This window comes from Sesamum indicum, linkage group LG8, assembly GCF_026168435.1.
Source record: "Sesamum indicum cultivar Baizhima isolate 11 linkage group LG8, ASM2616843v1, whole genome shotgun sequence".
In the NCBI taxonomy this organism is placed as follows: domain Eukaryota; kingdom Viridiplantae; phylum Streptophyta; class Magnoliopsida; order Lamiales; family Pedaliaceae; genus Sesamum; species Sesamum indicum.
Window position 1 is genome coordinate 29,309,017 of NC_142664.1, and position 16,333 is coordinate 29,325,349.

Below are 16,333 nucleotides of genomic sequence, written 5' to 3' on the forward strand. Positions count from 1 at the left end.
TAGTGCAGAAATGTCGTTTGCAAGAAATCAAATATCCGAATTGGAAAAAATGAGGTAAGAAAAATTTTGCAAAAATAGATGTATGTTGGGTGCCTCCAAACACACCGTGACATAACTTTCAGCAAATGTTCAACTTCAAGGAACCTTAGAACCAACATAGGAGCAAAACAAAAGGGGATTTAACCAATTCTCTTGCAGCGGAAAGCTGAACATGAGGCAAGGAAATTCAAACATTTGTGGGACATAGCTTGTCAAGAAACAACGCAGCACACAACCAATTTCTACAGGACGAGAAGTTCATCATCTAGACCTACCTCAGCAGTTCCCCAACTGCAAGCAATGAACCATGTATGCTATGTACAGGGGCATTTCTCCCCAAACCATCTTGTGTAGCCTCAAACATACGGTAATACCTGTCATAACATCATTCAGCAATCAATAGTCCGAGAAAGAAAAGCTGAAAAGAATTTGTGAAAGAAACAAGAAATCATAAACCAAATTTTCTAAGTAACTGAATCACCATTGTAGTCTTTTTCAGATAAAAAGTTCAACAACAAATATACCAGCTTAAAACTCAAGAAAATTCAAAAGAGGTACAACAGCATAAGTATCAATTATAAAACTACAAATAAGTTGTGCGGTCATTTAATATTCAATGGACATCCAGAACCAATTCTACTGTTTAGAAACCACATATAATTGCCACTTGTTACTACATTATTTTTCTAAGCTCTATCCATCTTGTGTTCATAGAACGATTAAAACTTGAATAATACTATGCACTCCTTTTGTTTCTTCATTATTTAAGAACTATTTTCTTAGTCTGCCAGTTTAACAAGAAAAGGGACCCAGTGATCTCCCTGTTCAATTATACTGAAACCTATGAATTTGAACAAAAAAAAAAAATTGAATGCCGTAAACAGAAAATAAGAATTAAACGTCCTCCTGTGTTATTGGTTATGTATTCATTTTCAGTGATCAGCGGAAGATATTTCTTTTCAGTTTTGTATACGTTTTCGTGTGAAAATGAGAATATATTGAGATTAGTTAATGAAATTGTGTTCTATACTGAACTGAACTCTGGTGTCAAATCAATATATGTCCAATGAGAATACGTATAAACAAAAAAGTTGAAACATTCTGTGTCAAAAAGTGAAAACATAAACAAAATGGCCCAAAGTTTGAGTTCATACTAGGGATATGCTTTAACTCCATCAGCACTTCTTTAGGATGAAATATTTTCTGGGCAAAATAGTAACGGCAGCCCAAAAATTGAAACTGGATAAGGGATTTGCTCACAGTACATCTATACTTTCATTTAAAGATGACCATTTTTTAAGGGAATAGGATGAAATTCTAGTCATGCTACCATAGTCGTGGGAGGGTGCCGCTGCCTCACCACTCTATTTGCATCATGAACAATAAGACCTTAAAAGGTCTCATCCCCACAAACCTTCGGGTAACATAATACAGAATGGAAATAGAAAACTATTAACTACAAAACGTGAACACATGTGACATCCTTAATGTCAGACAGTAGACCAGGCATGTAATGGGGATATTTAAGAAGCGGAGGGATGTCAAAAGTTCATCCTCACAGATACCCAAGTAAGACAATACTACTGGAAATAGAATACTATTAACTTCAAAATTTTGAACACAGCTAATATAATCTGCGTCAGACTATATACATACCAGACAACAAAAGCTCGTTTCTGAGTTGAAAATGCTATTAAAACAGATCATCACAAGATATTGACTACTATGTAGTCAATAGGTCCAAAATAGACTTGCAGTTGCTAATTATTCTCAACCATCCAAAACAATCTTAACATCTGAAAAACTGAATACAAAATTGTAAACTAAGATATTTTATGCTTCCACAAGATTTCTTCCCAACCTATAATGTAACGATGCACTCAGCACTAGTTATCGTTTTTCTGCTCTTATATCTAAGAGAAGGCAAAAGAAGAGGACATGCATTTTTGCTTGGGACAATATATCATGGGAGTAAAAGCATGTTTCACACAAATTATTGATATCTCCATAAACAACTACCCATAGCATAGTGGAGAAAAGCACACTTACCACTGGACACGCCATCGTGTTTCACGCTTCTCAATAACCCGAAGGCAAGCACGCAATGCCTCTACAGCCCGCTCGCGTACATCCAGCTTTGGGTCCCTCAGAGCAACCCAGATAGCATCCACAAACTCAGGAACATGAACATTGAAAACTGTTGAAGCATTCTCAGCCATTTCCTATGACAATCATTAAGAACTTCTTACACATGCCTCAAGGAATAAAGGTCCGTCAGTTTCAACAAGAAAAACTTCTAGAGGACTGAACTGCTCAACCATATTTAGAATCTTAGTCCGAAATAAGAATATTAGTGATGCGTATGAAAGAGGACTCATAAGAAGCAAATCAAAAGGAGATTTTATGGAATTTTTTCAGCTGGATGCTACCCTTACTTGAAGATGAACTATTGTCCCAAAAATATCAATTTGACTAGCCTTTATCATAGAGTATCTTTTGAGGCTTTAGGCATAATGGTGTTTGAGTTAGGGGTATACATATCATAGGATTTCTCTTTGGGTCGTCTAGATCAATGGATTTAATTCATTATTTGTTTCCATGTAAGGAAACAAGTTATTCCCTTATCCATGAGGACTATGTATAGGATACAATTCAATAATTCTAATAATATGAGCCAAAGAAAAGAAAAAACAAAGCTACTACGCCATAAAGCCAAGTCAGGAAAACACAATTATATCACAATAGTCCCACTTTCCCAGCCATCTGTCCAATTTGTCAATCTTCCTCGTAAAGGCCTGAACATCCCACAAAAGCAAAAATATCCTACTTCTTCAGCATCTTCTATATTTTTCAAACTTATTTCCCAAAAAATATTATAAAAAAATTGTTATCCTTACTATATATACACATGCATATTGTATTTATATTTTTATATATACTGAGATCACCAAATTAAGTAAAAATATATTTCTACAACTTAGAATCATCAAAACGTTTAACAAAACCATTTACCAAAGAAAACCCAAAAAAACAAAAATCAAGAAAGTTCTCCAACATTTTTCAGAGGAAACTAAGTTAAAAAATTCCAAAATCTATCTAAACATAACCGGTGTTTTTTGTTCATGTTACTGTTCACAACCCAACACAGCAAACAGCTGGATCATCATACAACACTTTGATACTTCGAAGGATTTTTTAAACAAAATTTTCCTTCAAAATACATGCAAACAATAGAGATCATTTTACAGTCAGGGGGGATCAGGCAAACAGTATAATAATATATCCCTTAATCCTGTCTCTGCTCTTTATTCTCTTGCTCATACTAGACATGCATTGAAATCAAAATTGCAACAATATTAAAGTTTCTCGAAGTGAGCAATTCCAGTTGCAGCTATAAGACATCAACACTTTGGTAACTTGGTTAATCGCTAATCAATATGAGCAGGAAGAGGCGACATACTTTTAAAATTAAAACAGCAGCAAATCGACGATATTCGACTCTATCACCACGAAGCCAATCCAATGCAATTTTTACCTGAGAAAAGTAGAGATTAAAAGTCACAAAAAAATTAATTCTATCATGCCACAAGCAGGAAATCTTCAAATACCAGCCGTTCCACTTCATCAGCAGTCATTGCTCCACCAGCTCTGGCCAAGTGGCCCAGAACTTTACTGGCAACAACCAAGGTTTCAGGTTCACGTTTTGCCTCAAATGCAGTTCGCATGTAATTTGCAATCTTTGCAACTTTCACTGCATTCTCCCCAATTCCAACATCTATAAGCTCATCTATGGCCCTCAATGCACCCAAATTTTCAGCAACTTCATTGCTTTCTAAAAGACTGGTAACACGGTCATACAGCTGATCCATAAAGCGGGAAAATGCTTCACCACTAAGATCACGAGCTTGTTCCTCCACGAGTCTTCTCAATGCTGAGGCAGCCCCATCCTACAGATTAATTTAAGGTCTTCCATTAAAAATGCTGATTAATATCTGGTTAAGCATATGTAACCATTCAAAGGACCTAAATAAATGGTCCCCATAAACTTATAATTGCTGTGATATACAGAAACCATCTGAGCCTAGTGTGTAAAGTGCCCAGGTTCTGCAGTAAAAGGACAAACTAAACAGTTTCACCAAATATAAAGGCAATCCAAACACATATGGCTGCAGGCAACAGACAAACAGCTACCAATCCATCAATTAAATCAAAACAAGTCCTTTAAAACCATAAGTTTGCCGCGTTTGCAGCTGGAAATGCGACTTTGAAAGGCAACCTTTCAATCTGGAATTTAAATGAGAGCCATGCGATTGAAGGCGGGATTAAATTGGGGAAAAATTGTGGTGCCCTCGCGTGATACGCTGTCGTTTGGAGGCTGATTAGGGCACATTGCTATTGGGGAATTTTTGTCTGAGGGTTACGAGCATGGGCGAACCAGAGGCTGCCACATCGACAGCTGGGGAGCACACCTGCCTGGAAGAGAAAACCAGCTGCTGCCTTTTGTGTCCTTGTGAAGAAGACGGGTGCCAATGAGAGGGGAGCAATGACAATCTGCAGTTTTCTTTTTCTGGTAAATGTATTTCCAGCTTTTAGTTAAGAATTTTTGTCCCCGTTATATGTAAATGCAATGGCTGTGAGTCAAGGATCATATCAATGAAATATCAGTCTTCTTCTTCTTCCTCATCTCTCTGTTTTTCTTCTAATTTCCTATCCCCTTCTGGTTATTTCATTAAAATTGATCTCAAGTCATTACAAATTTCCACATCAAACTCATCCATTCTAAAAGAAAGCTCCACCAAAATTTGGCCAAGAAAGCACAAACTTGAGTCATCAAACAGAGAATAGAGAAAAAGAAAAAACAAACAGTACAAGAGATAGTTCCAGACCTTGGGATTGCCGCGGACGCAGAGTTCAGCCAAGACTCGGTTGAGAGCGTCCATATTGCCGGCGTTGGTGGCAGGCGCCGGACCAATGTATCGAATTGATTGCGATGTAGTCGCCATGCTATAATATAGTATCTAGACACAGTATAAATATCTCACAACCGTAGCGCGTTTCTTGAATGCATCAAAGAACCCTGCAAAGAATCTTGCTTTCTATCACGAATTAGTAGAAATTACGAATATGTACACAGTGGCATAGAAGAAAGTCCGCACTGCGATTCTTGATATCAAGAAACTTGTATTATCTGCTAATACATACACAGAACCAAAATTCACAGAACCCTAACCGGATTCTCGAAAGTATCGAAGATTCTTGAGCAATTCTTGAATCAAGATTCAAGAACTAGTAGAATTGGCGAACCATCCATGGGAGTAAGAAATATATGTGCACGCGTATATTCCGCGAGAGAGTGAGAAAGAGGAGCGTTATGTTGGGCAGTAGGGTGAGAAAGCAGCCCTCTTCAATTGAGACGCTCGACCAGCAAAAACCCTCTTGTTTAATGGGACTCTTCCAATTTATTATTCTTTTTTTATAGGGACTATTCCAATATTTTGATTTAGTTTAAATTTGCATTTCGCTGTTTTTTCCTTTATAGTCTCTCTTTTCCCCTTTTACGCCATATATTTTTTTTTTTACACATTCTCAAGAATCTCAACCTTATCTCCTGTCAAAACCATAAGGAAAAAACCCTTTCATTATGTTTGGTTTTACGTTTCAAAATTTCAAACATACCATCTATTTCCAAAACACTTATTTTTCTTTATTTTTCTTTCTCTATCTCCAAAACCCAAAACAAAATATTCACAACACAAATCCAAACACCGTGCTTAATTCTTTGTTTTTCAATAACAAATAAAACTAATGCACAGGTAACCAACATTCTTAAGGGCGTGTAAAAAGTTGAATTTAATTTTTCAATTTTGAGTGGGAAATATGTGTTTCCAATTCTAATAGGGTTTAACGAAAAAATTATGTTTGGATCAAGGCATATTATATAATGCATTTAGTGAACAAAAGCAGAATAAAATGTACCTTGAATTTATTTATAAGATTATGTTATATTGCTAGCAATGTCAAATAAATACGTTCTTTTATTTTAAAATAATAGTTCTATTTTTTATTATTAATCATGTCATATCAAAGCATTACGAAAAGAATATATTATTTAAAAAGTATTATATGTATAGAAATGCATAAAAAAATATTATTAAAACATGAATGATAATAAGATTTTAAGTAACAATACGTATAAACAAACATATTTTCAACTTTATAATTGTTTTCAATATCGGAAATGAAAATACAACCAAACAAGGGATTGTTAATGAAATGTTCATAGAAAATTAAAATCACGAGTCATGCCAGTGGTATATTTGCTCATATCCGCTGGTCCTCTGTATGGTGATGTGAGTTTGAACTCTTTCATAAATGTGTATTTATTTTTTATACCAATTATCTAGCTGTATTTCATTTAAATACAATTATTAATGCATCTAATCCACTTGTGACATCTATTGATGGTTATAATTTGTCGATAATCGGTCCATATTAATTTTCGATTGAGAATTATCAATTCTCATTGTTAATTTAAGATCCAAAATACAATGATGTATTTGACAATCTCTATTTGAGAAATAGAAACAATAGTTAAGTATGAATGAGGCTCTTTGAACGCTCTTCTTGGCTGACTAAATCGGTAAAGAACAAAGAAGAATAAACTGAAAATGGATGTTGGGCAACTAAATTGGTAAAGAACAAAGACAACTTGTGATAATACAAATACCCAAATTGTCTCTCAATCCTCTACCACGGAGGTGTCTAGCAAAGGATGTTAGTGAAGGAGGCTGTTAAAAGGAACAAAGTGAAGGAAAAATAAAGCTTGATTTTTTCCTTACACTTACAGGAAAAATTGGAACCTACCCCTAATGGACAGGATGTTAGGACCTGAGATGTACAATGTATACTGTTTCAGCAGCTGTGCAGCAGGTCACTTTTTGTGTTCGCTTTGCACAAGATTAAGAAGGAAATCTGTGAATATATGCTCGTATTCTGGCATTTTTCCGTACCCTGCGACCGGCAAATGTAAAAAGTTCAGCATTAAGATGTTTATACTTGGTGGTCCAGAAGATGAAATGAATCGGTGATAAGTGACACTGGCAAATGTATTTGATTCTTGAACCAAAACAAACATGATTACAGGTCAAAGAGCTAGTAGGCATATGAAAAGTTGCTCCAAAGTGCACATGGAAAAGCAAATGAGACTTGGATACACACTAACCTGGAAAGTAGTTGATGTCAATGACATAATACATATCTTTGGTCCCGTTCTTCCGTATCACATCTATATTGAACAGCCGGAGTCCCTAATATGACAGGAATCAGGCATAACAATAGCAAATATACAATGCAAACAGATTAGGTGAAGCCAAAATTTCAGTGGAAAGGAATTTTACCAGTCGATGATGCAGCTCTCTTGCTAGCACCTCAAGCAAAGGGGGTGGAGGAGGTTCTGCAGTAATCAATATAACTACATAACATGAATTATGAAACTTTTCCAGTTCCAGTGAGAAGAAAGTACGACAACAAAACCAGATGTGTCAAACTCACCAGCAATAGAAGGATCCAGATCAACATTATCAGCAGAAGCTGCAGCGCTAGAAACTCTTGGGAAGCGGAACACTCCAGAAATTTTTGTCAAGTCACAATTAGTTACATCAGGCAGAGAGAAACGCCTGACAACTTTAATGGACTCACCAACAATAAAAACTTTGAAGAGAACACCACCTATCATAGAGCACACATAAACATTCATAAATGCTAAATAGGGAACACCTGAAAGAAAGATGAAGAACTTATGGAAGCACATACCATGATTAACGAACTCCTGTAAAACCATTGGAGTTTCCAGTTCTGATAGGGAAAAGTGATCATATGCGAGGAACAGTTCATGCGACTTTGCACTTCCATCCACAACTAGTGGTTTCACAACTGAAACAGCAGAATTTGACAACATAAGAAATCATTATCACACAGAATAATGTAGCAACAAGCTCAGATTGTGGAAGAATATTCCCGTATGTAACTTCTGACTAGCTAATCACCACGCTTCTATGACAATATCCATATTACACACTTAATGAACGTAATTCTTCTTGCAAGATAGCACAACTTTGTCAATACTATCCTGTCATGAGAAACTACCAACACTAAAATTGTCAGTAGAAAAGCACCTTGATCTGTAGTTTCTTGTGGATTTGTGACAAGTAAAACCATATGAGGCAATGGGTCCAAACAAATTCAGAATAAATCCTAATAGTAAAAGGAGTGCACCTTCTCAACACTACAATAATACAACTCTGTTATAGAGGGCAGAAACACTCACCAGACACCTCCCAATTAATGGGAGAAAAAGATGGGAAAAAAGAAAAGAAAAGGATCAATTTCCTATTTCATTTCTTTGCATGTCAGTTAACTTGTTTGTCAAAAAAAAGTTAGGAAAAGTTAGTTTACCTAGAGGTACTCTTAATCCTGCTTTAGCAACTTCATCTGGTATCGAAGTTGGATCTTTCGGAATCACCAACTGCCTTGGAATGCAAACTTTGCCTGTGGTGGTTCATACCCAAAAAACCATGTCACAAAGAACGTAGAAGGCCAACATAAATTTGGAAAGTCATTAAAAAGAAAATAGCATGGACAAGTGACAATATTTGAGAGGGGAAAAAGGACCCAAATTAACGGGAAAAGGGCAGACTGGCAGAGAGACAAGAGATGATCTAATATCAAGAAAAATGTATGCACACAGCATTGTGGTACGCCAAATACCATAATGGTCGGGCAATTCCAGGTCAGCAACCACCTCAAGCATTGATTGACGGTTGCGTAAATGTTGAATGGCATCAGGAGGATCAAGGACTATCACCTCTGGATGTACTCTCTTATAATCCTTTATAGAAAAATAATTTTGAATGAGATTCAAAGAAGGATGCTTGCAGCATCATAGGAATTATAATTTGAAGCTCTGGGAAGAGTTCATCCATGATGAAAAATTGCACAGCATACAGATATGCAAATTCCAGGTTGCCATTTTAGCATTCCAAATCAAAAGTGTACATTGTGAGTGACTTTTCATTTCATTCTGAGTTAGAAAATCTCATATCATAAGCTCCACAAAATCCTCCAATGCGAACATAAATGAAAACCCTGGAGAACTTCCAATTAAATGTAGATTGCCAGCATCGCCCACCTATATGCATGAAATAATGAAACCAAAGTTTCTGGAAGCTAAATTGTGAACTTCTCTTTTTAACTTCACATGGCTATTTCAATGGTTACTTTCGGGTTTGAGCAAAAACATTTTCGAGGATCTAACTAGTTTGGCCTAGAGAGTTAAAATGTCTGTTTCTAAGCAAGTAAAACAAGACTGTCCACAGAAACTATTGTTGCGAGTTTCTTCTTTGTACCTTGAGTTTAGAACCTGAATTTCTTTATAGGCAGCAAATTGGAAGTGTTTCATTCTGCTATTAAAGCTATCAAGGAAAAGGTAACTACAGTTCTGAGTTCCCACTCAAATAAGATTATTTCCTCTCTGGAGGAAAAATCACAAGGAGTTACATTAAAGCGTCATCATATCAGTACACATATAAGGTAACTCATGACCATACTGGAAGTACAACACAATCACTTTGTTGGCACAGACCCATAAAAGCAACAATTTTATTAAACCAAATGCAAAGTCAAACTTGCCAATTGTTAAACAATCAATATGAAGAGACGTTCCCTATGCACTATAGTAGAAGCACATCAGACCTTTCGGAACTACGACTAGCAACACCTAAAAGTCATCTAAATCTCAGAAAGTAAATTCCTCACTTGTTTGATCCTCACAACTATCTGGTCATGACTCATGATGGAGAGAGCAAAGATTCTGCAATTATGTCAGATAGGAATGAGTTTTTAACCCTCAGAGCATGTGCAACTTCAACCTATCACCCTTAGGATACAATCAATCTTGGAGATTAAGTAGCACCAATATATCCATTGCAGCATGCAACTAGGTAAGATTTTAGATTCATGACATTGATTGCGTGGTAAAATGTTCCAGAGCATCATTCAGAAAAGGCCATTTTACATTATTCGATACATAAAAAGCGTCATAAAGTTGGGAGCACAAACCACGATAACCTGGGACCAGTCCTTTCCTGCTAACTGAAAACAGATAAAAGCAATCAATCAAGAACAAAGCTAAGAAGAATGAAGCAAGGTTACTATAATGTATATTTATTTTAATCCTTTTAACACAAACTAATTCTTGTAACAAGGACTTCTCTAAAAAGAGAACATCAATATTGTGGAGCATTCCAACTGGAAACAGCCAATAGGTGCAGAGTAAGAAGACAATTGTTAATTACAAGACTTGACAAGGAGCCTTCTTCCTACTTGGTGGTTCTGTTTCTGGTTCCCTTTCCCCTCGTCAGCAGACGAGAATTATAAGGAATTAGCTAAAAAGATTGGAACAAAGATACACAGCCCAAATCATTAGGATTACTATTGGTCCCATTGGATTTCGGAGGTCAAAAAGTTTATCAACTGCCACGAGAAGCCCACTAAATAATTAAAGAATAAGTTGTGAATAGTGTCAAATTACACAAGGACCTAACAGCTTCCTCGTTCATAAACAAAAAGGAGGCAGGAAACATTCTGATGACTAGGGTTGCAGATTGCAGGAATCTGTAGTCCATATTCCAGGACAGAATAATGGTCAATGAAGCAATGCAAATAAAATTAGCAATGACGGGGGAGAATAGAGCAATGAACTTCTTTAGGTTGGGTTTGGTATTTGCTATTAGATATTCAATGAAGCTGTGATTTGAAAGCAGGGCAGTTATAACACGAACAACAGGAGGGCCAAAAGCACAACCGAACTTAAGAAGTTCTTGAGTTAGGTGAACTATGGTTGAGGGAGTAAAGGATTAAAACGAACAGAATATTAAAAGCGGGGGGGGGGGGGGGCTAGGACAAGATATGAAATTTTCCTATCAGATTAAGTGACATTGAAATTTTGTTAATTAATCTCCATATACCACTGATAGCATAGATTCATACAATGGTTCAGGACGACCTTTCTTTACTTTCTATTTTCAGATTTGCTTTCTAAATTTGTATGTCAGCCTCCAGATCCTTTTTTGCACATTTTCAACTGAAATTATGGATTTGAAAGGATTTCGTACGCCAGTGATTTAACCCTAAGAGTGATAGTGAAAAGACTTACATTAATTTTACTTTTTGACATCCAAAATCTTAAGAGTAAGGACCTTATACATCTATAGTAGCATTTTCAGAAACCTTGTGGAATAAGAATTTGGCAGTAATAACTCATACCTTGTGTAAAATAACGTCGAATGGACCTTGCTCCGATAAAGGCCTTTTCAGATCAATTGGAACAAATTCAATTCCTTTATCTCTGCATCAGATAATAGGATATTCATTAAGTAACAAGAAACACCTTATCTCATACAAACATCTCCTAGTCTTTGGCTCAGTATCATCGACACAAAATTAAGTGTAGAGATATATGGCAAACATCCTGCAGTTAAGCAGACCATTTTTCTTTTTTTTTTTTTTTTTGGGGGGGGGGGGGGAGGGGGTGCCCTCTAACAGAATATATCAACATAAAAAAAAAAGAAAATAAAATTACAATGAATAAGTAAGCACGGATAGCATTGATTTAAATAGATGTCCAAATCCCAATTTTCAACTTTTCATAGACGAAAGAGGTGTCAGAGGATACTTGTATCTTTTCAATGCAGATGAGCTCAACTAATGAAATGCTAGACATGACAAGATTCAGAAGAAAATAAAGTAGCATAATAGAATAGAATTTTAGCTTAATAAGAATAAAACTTCCCCCTAAAGTTTATCAGATTTTGCACAGTTCCATTTTCAGAGCATGCAGGCTAAGGCAGTGCCAACTCCTGGACCTTCTTATTGGTATGGCCTATGTCATTTTAGTACAAGCCTCCAATCAACATGGGAGGCGACGAATTAGTAAAATAATTCCAATAAGACAACTGTTTTTCTCAAGTTTGATGGCGTAAAATATGACAACTAGGGGATCATTAATTATGAATTCTTAATAGCGGAGTACTAATCCTAAAAATGACGGTAGGGACAAGTGTTCAGTCTCAATCTTCCCCTGCAGAAGGAAAGCAACAGGATTGTTTTGGACATAACCATAAGGTCATAAAATAAGTTGACTTGACTGTAACCTCAAGAGCACATATTAAGGAATATTCCCACCAAAGAAGCATTTTCACATAAGGTCCTAGATTCCTCGTGAAAGCATTGAAGATATTGGATAAGTCAAACAAACAGTTGAGAATTAACTGTAACAAAAAGGGCCCTCTGACACTGCACGCGCAACAATGTTAACCTCATAATTTCCATATATTACTCTTCTAGTCTTCCATTTTTATTAGGAAGGCTGGGCACGCACTGAACCAGAATTATCCAATCAATAAATCAAAATGATGATTTAATTTATTACATTTCTGGAATAGAAAAAGGGGAGAAAGAAAGTGGTATTTCAATATAGCCTCTGCATGCATCGGGATTGTCATTGTGGGGGAATTAACTTAATAATCAATCAAATTATTGAATTAAAAAATCAATATTGTTTACTATTATCCTTGAATTCAATAATAATACCAAAGAATCTTTAGCAAAACAAGATCAAGAGTCCGTCGGCGCGAGTAGTAATTCAGCTAGTTAACGCATTTGTAAAAGAACCAAAACTGGAAACAAAAAATCATACAGTACGCAGAACAACGAAAAATAGCGCATTATAAAGAAATTAGCCGAAGATTTGAAAGACGACCTGCACAAACACGCAGTGTAATTGATCTACGAGCAACTGCACGTATACAAACAGAAGGGCATCTACAAAGCATGGAGACAAATAACAAAACAGAAAAGCTGAAAGAGTACCGAGCTAAGCGAATAAACTTCGGCTTCAAGAAGCTCTTCTTTTTCTTCGAAGTAAGAGCATAGCCCACTACAACTCTCACCGCCGCCGATGAAACTTCCTTCGCTTGTGTTTCTTCCTCTTCTTTTCCATCATCCAAGTATGAATGTGAAATCGGCCCGTTCAATTTCATAAGCACTTGGGCTTCACCGCTCAAAAGATTTAAAAAAAAAAAAAAGAAAAAATAAAGGAACCCTAGAATTAAAATTTTAATTTCACGGCTAAATTCTGACAGACGGAAACATACAGAACCTCTTCCGACTTGTTCGTGGCCTCTCTTACACCAAAATCATCAATAGAATCGCATAAACAGGCAGATATTTCAATCTATTCCTAGCCTTGGTTCCTCCTTTTCACTCCGATAGGATCAAATGCGCAGAAGCGAAGTGCGTAGAGAAGATGTATATACATACACACACGGGATGAGTGCATGTATTGTATTATGATATGTGCAGAAGAAGGTTCGGAAGCTTCTCTTTGGGATTCATTACCCGGACATTTTTGTCCTTTGGCTTTTGGGATTTTGCATTGTGGGGGGGGGGATGTGAACCAATTTCCACCAATTATCAAAATCTTAATATTTCTTTTCTTTTCTTTTTGTTGGGTTATGACTTTTTAAATAAAAAGTATATCGAATTGAATTTATTATAATTTTTCAAATAAATAATCTAACAATCACATAATGTTCATTTCGTCAAAAATCATTAAAACATTGTTCAATTTAATAATTGTGACACTACCTACAATTGGCTCCACTTGATCAAATGTTTTTACACTATCTACCGACTATAAAATAAGACCAAACATTACAGACTTGTACACTATGTTTGGTTTTATGTGCATTTCTCGATACAAAATAAAATATAATTAATATTTATTTTTGTATTTTTTATACTTTATTTGTGTATTTTTTTATTTTTTTATTTTTTATATAATATATATATATATATAATATAAAAGAGACATAAATTGACAATGAGCATTAATTTGTATCTCCCATAAATACAATATTAAACAGACAATATATATATAAATATATAAAAGATATATTATTTGACAATGAACAGTGATTTTTGTGTTCCAAATTCCAACATCAAATCTACACCACTTATTTTAAAATATTTTAAATTACCTCAAAATACAACTCCAAGCAGACCATCTATCTCCAACACACAGTAATTTATCTCTACTTTTCTCTATTTATCTCCAAAACATCAATACAAAAACACAAATCCAAATACTATCGTAAGCATTACAGACCAGCAAATACAATCGACCACGACTATAGACTCAGACAAATACGATATTTTGAAAAAACTTATTATAGACTCATACAAATACTATTCTATTTCTTTTTCCAGCGACATCTCAATTAAATATTAATAGCATATTTTAGTAGAGTTGGTGAGATTTAAATTTGATATGATATAGGGTATATTATCTACTTGGGATATTGTAAGAGGATGATTAAGATTAGATGGTTGCATATTATCTACTTGGGATATTGTTTTTTATACAAAGTAAAGCCTACTTTTATCAACATTGTCTTGTTTCTTTAAATGGTCGAATGTTGTCTTTTTATAATGTAAATAGTAAAATAAAAAATAATGTTGTCTTTTTATATATTTTTCAACGTAAGAAATGTTCTTTTTTTTAATTAACACACGACACAAATTTTTAATTATACTTTATTTCAAAGGAAACTACTTGAAACAAGAGTTGTGACTATGAAAGGAATTATGGTAAATTGCAACGGATTTTTTTTAAAATTTCTCATAATTATAAATAATAAGGAGTATTTGTAATTTTGACATTTTTCAGAAAATACCAAAAAAAAAATTAAAATGAAAGTTGAGTTGAAGTTTTAGGTTGACATTGACCCAAATCAAAGGTACAACTTGAAAATAGAAGGAAATAAGTCAAAATTTAGATTGGCTAAACCAGAGGTCCAGCCCACTTAAATTAATAAATCTGGTCGGAGCCTTTTATTGGTCCAGTCCAGTCCAGTCCAATCCAGCCCAGCCAACTTTCACTCCCTTTGTAGTTTACAACAAAAACCACATGTTTTATTAGGGTTAATTACACTTAAATCTATTTTAAAAATATAAAATCATATATATTTTTTAAAGATATTTTAAAATTACATTTATATTGTCCCCGAAAATTCTTTCTTTACACCTGACACTATTTCATTAGAACTTGAACGAAAAATTATAACGCTAATGAAAAAAGAGCATAAATTTTTAATTTTCCCCCGCATTTAATATTTTTATGTATACTTTTATACTTATAAAGAAATAAAAATAATATATACATATGTGTCTGGAGTGAGGTTAACATTATTATATTTTTTTCTTATATGTACAAAATTATTATATAAGAATGTTAAATGAGGAGTAAAAATTTAAATTTATATAATTATTTTGCTAGCGTCAACAATTTTCATCAAAATCCTAACAAAATATAGTCAGGTGCAAAAAAAGTGAATTTTTGAAGGAAATGTAAATATAACTTTTTCGAGAAAAAGCTTAATTTTATATTTTTAGAGGGAATTTAAATATAATTAACCTTATTTTATTATTACCAATTCAACAAAAATTACGTCTTGACAAAAAAATATAAATATTTGAAAATAATTACAAATAATTGGCATTGAATAAGAAGGCGGTAACGAGTGGTGTACCAAACCTTCTTAGTGCGCATTACGACGCCGACATATTGTACTTTTTAGTGCCCATTTCTCGCACATAATTAACATTTGAGCTCTTTGGTATCAGTTTTTTAATGTCAAATGCGCAGCGTGCGTTCAATTTTTTTTTTTTTTTAATATTTCTTACATTTTGTTCTATCAAACGTTGTTCCAACGACTTTACTAGCAAAAGTGACATGTTTTTTACTTTGGAGTATCTATCTCGTGTTGCTCGAACAAACAACTCCAACAAATGTACAACACGCCTACTTATATTCTTTCTGCCGGCTATAAACATATTTTGATAAAAAGGTTTCATGTTCCAATTTTGACTGTTTGTGTGTATGTTGGGGTGCATCACTATTAAAACAAAAAAGAAAAAAAATTAATTTGAAGTACATTTATGTATTAAAAAATTGCGCTTAAACATTACAGTATTTTGAAATATTTAAGTAATAAATAATTTGTAGTTACTCGATTTTTTAAGGTTTTATGGAGTGTTAGTAAGAGTTTACCATACATATTTATCAGTTTATTGTTGAAATAAAATGAAACGTGTTTTTAATTTGAAATTAAATTAATTTAAACTGAAAATTTTAAGTGGGTTCGAATCGACTTCTGAAATTTAGTGGTAAAATTAT

The 16,333-nt window shown here is 34.4% G+C and overlaps 2 protein-coding genes across 5 annotated transcripts in view; both read right to left on the minus strand.

Annotated features, from left to right (window-relative positions):
- TOR (target of rapamycin) overlaps positions 1-5,480 on the minus strand; it is a 34,109-nt gene extending 28,629 nt beyond the window's left edge. Inside the window, exons 1-6 of one of the 2 annotated variants that reach the window (XM_011089732.3) lie at positions 5,270-5,480; positions 4,926-5,116; positions 3,648-3,986; positions 3,500-3,574; positions 2,089-2,261; positions 315-413 (exon numbers count right to left, since the gene is read on the minus strand). In XM_011089732.3, the coding sequence (XP_011088034.2) occupies positions 315-413; positions 2,089-2,261; positions 3,500-3,574; positions 3,648-3,986; positions 4,926-5,042 (803 nt within the window). In that variant the 5' untranslated portion in view covers positions 5,043-5,116; positions 5,270-5,480. Of the gene's footprint in view, positions 1-314; positions 414-2,088; positions 2,262-3,499; positions 3,575-3,647; positions 3,987-4,925; positions 5,117-5,241 lie in introns of both variants that reach the window. The other variant, XM_020696121.2, reaches the window with a different exon arrangement.
- A 1,217-nt stretch (positions 5,481-6,697) lies between these two features.
- On the minus strand, positions 6,698-13,529 carry LOC105169348 (inositol-tetrakisphosphate 1-kinase 4). 3 transcript variants are annotated; one of them, XM_011089733.3, is made up of 10 exons: positions 12,967-13,528; positions 11,362-11,443; positions 10,156-10,188; positions 8,806-8,926; positions 8,494-8,586; positions 7,852-7,971; positions 7,591-7,767; positions 7,437-7,510; positions 7,262-7,346; positions 6,698-7,050 (listed from the first exon to the last, which is right to left on the minus strand). In XM_011089733.3, exons 1-10 carry the CDS (start codon positions 13,134-13,136, stop codon positions 6,971-6,973), a joined length of 1,035 nt encoding a protein of 344 aa, XP_011088035.2. In that variant the 5' UTR covers positions 13,137-13,528; the 3' UTR covers positions 6,698-6,970. The 3 variants fall into 3 exon arrangements, with proteins under 3 accessions (XP_011088035.2, XP_011088037.2, XP_020552096.2); XM_011089735.3 differs by having other exon boundaries at positions 7,437-7,492; positions 12,967-13,526; XM_020696437.2 differs by lacking the exon at positions 10,156-10,188 and having other exon boundaries at positions 12,967-13,529.
- Positions 13,530-16,333: the final 2,804 nt, after the last annotated feature.